This window comes from Athene cunicularia, unplaced genomic scaffold, assembly GCF_003259725.1.
Source record: "Athene cunicularia isolate RWA unplaced genomic scaffold, athCun1 SCF_77, whole genome shotgun sequence".
NCBI classification, from domain to species: domain Eukaryota; kingdom Metazoa; phylum Chordata; class Aves; order Strigiformes; family Strigidae; genus Athene; species Athene cunicularia.
Window position 1 is genome coordinate 29,824 of NW_020799509.1, and position 5,620 is coordinate 35,443.

General features: G+C 62.3%; 1 protein-coding gene across 1 annotated transcript in view; it reads left to right on the forward strand.

Annotated features, from left to right (window-relative positions):
- ABHD8 (abhydrolase domain containing 8) overlaps positions 1 to 5,215 on the forward strand; it is a 10,761-nt gene extending 5,546 nt beyond the window's left edge. Inside the window, exons 2-5 of the mRNA XM_026867572.1 lie at positions 738 to 1,500; positions 2,104 to 2,274; positions 2,724 to 2,940; positions 3,038 to 5,215. Of these exons, the coding sequence (XP_026723373.1) occupies positions 746 to 1,500; positions 2,104 to 2,274; positions 2,724 to 2,940; positions 3,038 to 3,187 (1,293 nt within the window). The 5' untranslated portion in view covers positions 738 to 745 and the 3' untranslated portion in view covers positions 3,188 to 5,215. The remainder of the gene's footprint in view (positions 1 to 737; positions 1,501 to 2,103; positions 2,275 to 2,723; positions 2,941 to 3,037) is intronic.
- Positions 5,216 to 5,620: the final 405 nt, after the last annotated feature.

Here is a 5,620-nt window from a genome sequence, read left to right on the forward strand (position 1 = left end):
GGTGGGGATGTGGGGAGGGGGTTTCCCACCCCCCAAGCGGGCGCTGGGTCACTATACCCTGCCCCAGTTCTCTTGCTGTAATAATTTCAGCCTTGGCTTGTGGAGTGACTTTAATTAAAACCTTCATCTCCCATCCCTGTAATTTCCATCTCTCGCTGTTTGTATTGAGGGTTCAGATTAGAGACACATATAATATTTAATTGGTATAAATAATGCATTTTCATAGCTGAACCTTTCCTTAGCTGCATATTTGGTGCCAGAAACAGCGTTTTCCTTTCAAACAGGCTTTGCTTTGCGTGTTCCTTCCCTCGGCCGGAGCAGATCCCCCCTCAGAGGCCGGCGGCTGTGCGGGTTTGTGGCCATTTGAGTTCAGCTCTGCTGGTCCAGCGCACGTCGCAGCGGCTCAGGGACAGGGAGGTGGCCCAGACAAAGCTGGGTGGGGAGTGCTGGGGCCCTCTTTGATCTGAAACAGGAGCCGTTTGCCGACGGCTGAGGAGGGCTGTGCCTTTGGGGAGCACCACGTTCACCCCCCCAGCACAACCCCAGAGGCACATTCTGCCCTTGCTCGTCCCACTGCGGCGTTGCCTGGGGCTGGCAACAAAGCAGGGGAGATGGGGCTGTCCCTGGTCCCCTGTGCTGCAGCCATAACTCCCAGCAGGTCCCTGTGGGGTGCTGGAGCTGGCGACTAACCCTCCTTCTCCTATGCCCCCCCCTCCCCACTTTTGCCTTCATTGCAGGGAGCATAATGCTGAACAGCATCACTGATGGGCTCCTGTGCTGCCTGATGGGCAAGACGACGAACACTGTGGGGCCACTGGACAGTGTTGAGTCCAGCAACGGCTACAGCTTCATGGAGGTGAAACCGGGGAGAATCCTGCGGGTCCGGCACAGCACACCCAACCGCCCAGCCCCGGAGGGACCCGAGGAGACCCAGCCCGGGGGCCCGGAGCGGGGCACAGTGCACTGCAAGCGCAAAATCACCGTCTACCGCAACGGGCAGCTGGTGATCGAGAACCTGGGGGAGGCCGTCCGCTCCGAGATCCTGCACTGCCAGAATGGCTCGGGGGAACCCAACGGCACCATGGAGCTGGAGCTCCCCGATCCAGCTGGCCAAACCCCCGCCCAGGGTCCCGCCACCACGCCGGGCTGCGGCACGCGGGAAGCAACCGCTGCCCCCGGCAAGCGTCGGAAGCGTAAACCCAAGAAAGTCGTCAACATCGACTGCAAGAAGCAGATCACAAGCTGCAAAGGGACGCACAGCGACGTGGTCCTCTTCTTCATCCACGGCGTGGGTGGCTCGCTCGACATCTGGAAGGAGCAGCTGGACTTCTTTACCAAGCTGGGCTACGAAGTGGTGGCTCCCGACCTGGCAGGCCACGGCTGCAGCTCGGCTCCCCAGATTGCCGCCGCGTACACGTTCTACGCGCTGGCGGAGGACATGAGGGCTGTCTTCAAACGCTACGCGAAGAAGAGGAATATCCTGATAGGTCACTCATACGGGTAAGGGACCGGGGGATCCCAGGAGGGAAGAGGTGGATTCATCCCCCACATCATCTTCTCTTTGGCATTAAATGCCCAACAAATCCTGCACTTTGAGGGCTGAGAAGCAGAGGAGGGGTGTGGGATTTCCCATTCTGGGTTTATCCCTCAGCTCTGATCTCCTCCATCCTCTCAGGGTGTGTCCCTGGGCCCAGCTAATCCCAGAGCCCATCCTGCAGCCAGGAGCCTGGCACAGCACGGCCTATAAATAGAGTAAACCTGACCAAGTCAATTAGATAGCTACTAAGCAGTGAAGAGAGCAGCCCTGAGAGCAGAGGGAGGCAGAGCCGGGCTCCCAGCTGGGCAGGACTGGACCAGGACAAGGCTCTTCCAGGCTGGCAGGCACCCAAGCAGGTCCCAGCATCCTGCGTTGCTCTGCACAGGAGCAGAACCCCGAGCTCAGCCCCTCTGCTCAGGCTCTACAGGGCTGTGGGGTTTAACTGGGGTTACCCTGCCCCAAAAGGGGGGAGTCCAGGTCAAACTAAAGGGCTTGGCAATGCATCTTCGGAGTCTGCCTTGGGAAGCAGCACCCTCCGGTGCTCCCACGTCCGTCTCTCCCTACAGGGTGTCCTTCTGCACCTTCCTCGCCCACGAGTACCCAGACCTGGTCCATAAGGTGATTATGATCAACGGGGGGGGGCCAACAGCCCTGGAGCCCAGCCTCTGCTCCATCTTCAACATGCCCACCTGCGTCCTGCACTGCCTGTCCCCGTGCCTGGCCTGGAGCTTCCTCAAGTGAGTGGCCGTCCTGGCACCGAGGTGTTGGGGAGGGTTGTCCCCCGGCCAACCTGGCTGCCAGCCACCACGGGCAGGGACACCACGTCCTGCCAGCAGCGTCCCCCATGCTCCTGTCCCCCCGCTGCCGAGGCACCGCGCCGGGCTAATGCTGTTAACAAGCTCCAGGCCAAGAGGGAATGGCCTCAAGCTGCCCAGGGCAGGGTCAGGCTGGCTCTGAGGAAGGATTTCTGTGCAGAAGGGGCTGTTGGGCATTGGGATGGGCTGCCCAGGGCAGGGGGGGAGTCCCCGGGATCCCTGGAGGGGTTGAAGAGTCGGGCTGAGCCAGCGCTGAGGGATCTGGGGGAGTTGGGAAGGGTCAGGGGAAGGGTCATGGTGGGGCTGGAGGAGCTTCAAGGGCTTTTCCAACCAAGATCATTCTGTGTGCCTGTGCTGGCTCCATTCCACAGGGCTGGCTTTGCTCGCCAGGGTGCCAAAGAGAAGCAGTTGCTGAAGGAAGGCAACGCCTTCAACGTCTCCTCCTTCGTGCTGCGCGCCATGATGAGCGGGCAGTACTGGCCTGAGGGGGACGAGGTTTACCACGCGGAGCTGGCCGTGCCCGTGCTCCTGGTCCACGGCATGCATGACAAGTTCGTCCCGGTGGAGGAGGACCAGAGAATGGCCGAGGTACGGGACCGAGGGGGCTGGGGAAGAGGGTGGGCGAGGGATGGGGTCAGGCAGGGGGCTCGTCCCCACGCTGACGGCTGCTGTCATGTCCCTCCAGATCCTGCTGATCGCCTTCCTGAAGGTGATCGACGAGGGCAGCCACATGGTGATGATGGAGTGTCCTGAGACGGTCAACACGCTGCTCCACGAGTTCGTCCTGTGGGAGCCCGAGACGCCAGCTGGGGACGGGCAAGGGGAGAAGAAATAAGACAGCGGAACGTGGTGACCGGGCTGCTCCGATGGGAGAGATGTTTCAGAGTGGAGAGGGGTTTGCGAGAGCGGAGGGGCGCGGCGGAGGCTGCCCTCGCCGGGAGCTCAGCTGATTTTCTTTCCCGGCCGCATTGGAGGCTGGTGGCGGAGCACAGAGGCTCCCCCGGGCAGGGCTGTGCGAGGCCGGCAGCGGGAACACGGCAGACCTGGTCCCCGTCCCCTCGGGGACAGCGTGGCAGCTGCTGGAGCGTCTTCATCCTGTTTCTTTGTAATATTATTTTCCTCACACAGCGAACCCCACCCCCAGGGACGGAGAGGAGGCGGCTGTAGGGAGACTGGTCCCACGTGCAGCAAAGTGGGAAGAACTTGGAGGGGTTGCTCCCTGGAGAGCGCATCGGCTCCAGCACCGTCCTGGCCAGGGCCGGAGGAGATGAGCTGGGGTTGTTTTCAGTGAAGCCAAAGGCTCCTCAGCCTTGGGAGTGGGATTCGCCTCTCTGAGCCCCACAGCACCTCGCTTGAGCCGTTGGTGGGGCTGGGAGGACAGGACCCCCATGACTGCTCCTGACTGCGCAGCTCGTCTCTGCCTGGCCAGATGAGGATGAGGAGGTGACCTGCTCCTATGGGCACGACCAGAAGGCCCGTCAGCAGCTCCCCCGCCGTGGTGGGACCGGCGTGGCTGTGGCGGGGAGGATATCGCCAAACCTGAGCTCTCCCGTTGTCCCCCAGCGCTACCATCTGTGCAATCACGTCCCCAACCACCATCGCTTTAGGTCGGCTTCTGCAGAGCCCTCAGCTTCCCTCCTGCTGCCGCATCCTCGAGGGCTCGGAGCCATCACAGCAACTCCCAGCACGTCCCAGCCGCTCGCCCCTCCCAGCTCCCACCTCCCTCCGGGACCCACCACCCGCCAGGATCGCGCCCGTCCCCTCGTGCCCTGGGGGACCAGAACACACCGTCCCGTTGCTGCCGTGTCCGTCCTCGCCGGTGACTCCTGGACGGATCCGCGAGGTCTTGGGGCAACACAGGAGTGATGAAGCAAACCACAACCGTCGGATCGCAAGGGATGACGGCTCGTTACCTGCTGAGGCCGTTCTGTGTGTACCCCACCAGTCCCGTCACTTCCTCCCCTCTGCGCTTCACATCCCGCTGCCAGGAGCCGGGCAGAACCGAGGAGGTACATGACAAGTGTGGAGCGGGGACCTGGGCACCATCGTGGGGTCTGGGGGCTCCCAGCCACGCTGGGATGGGCGGGATGGTGAGCTCAGGGGGTGCCCCCATCCTCCCCGCTACCCCAAAGAGTGGAGCTGCTCCCTGCTTCGATTCCCTCTTATTTCCCCTCATCTAAACCAAAGAAACCACCAGTCCCACAAAAACCAAACTCTTGGCCCACGTCCCACCCAGCACCCTCCTCGCCCTGAACGGGGCCGGCACTGCCCTAAAGCATCCCAGGTTGGCTCGAGGGGGTCCCAGCTGGGCCCCCCACCTGCAACGCACCTTCCCCGAGGCTGAGCCCACCTTCCCTTGAGCGATGGAGAAGAGGAAGGGTCCTGCGGAGCCAGCCCCGGTGTGATGGGGACCCTGTGTGATGTGTCCCCCCCAGGCAGCCCCCCGGCTCCATCCCAGCGCTGGGGCAGAGCCTTCCCTCTGCCAGCGCGCCTGCCCCCGCCCGCTGCTGCCACAACCTGTCTCACAATGAGAATTTTAACAACCCTGGAGTTTCCACAAGCCTTCCCCCGCAACACCCCTTCCACCCCATCCCCGCAGCATGGCCGGGCTCTGCAAAGAGGGTACCCAGAAATACCACCAAAGTACCCCAAAACACAGCTCTGCCCCCACGGTCGGTTCCAGGCAACTGTCAGTGCCCGGCTGTGGGCCACCACAGCTCTTCAACCTCGTTTGCCACCGAGTCTGTGCCGCTTGTAGCCACATCGCTTGTGCCAAGGCCAAGGCAAAGCACCCACCAGAACCCCGCCGCCGAGCCACGCGCCGCGTTAGTGCCATTTCATACAGTAAAGCCGCGTTATATTCTCAGCCGCCTCCGACTCGATGGTGGGAAGAGATGCGCCGGGCACGGGGTCTGTCCTAGGAGCACGGCAAAGCCGGGGAGCGGAGCCCCAGAGCACAGGCACCTTGGGTTTCTTAGCAAAAAAAACCCAACCCTGCAGTGATTTATTTATCACCCTTTAGGAAATAGAAAAATAGAAAAATTCTCGCCAGTGTTCATGACATAAAACCCGCACCCAGAGCACAGCCACCTCCTCCACCCGGGCGTAGAGGGGAGGTGTGGGCAGGGGGTGTCCCCCAGCACCCCGGGGTGCTCAGCACCCGTTCTAGACGTCCCCTGGCCGGAGCTGCCGCTCGCCCTCAGCCAGGAAGATGCGCATGGCCCTGTGCAGCATGTGGACGCCCAGGCGCCGGCGCCGCTCCGCCGCC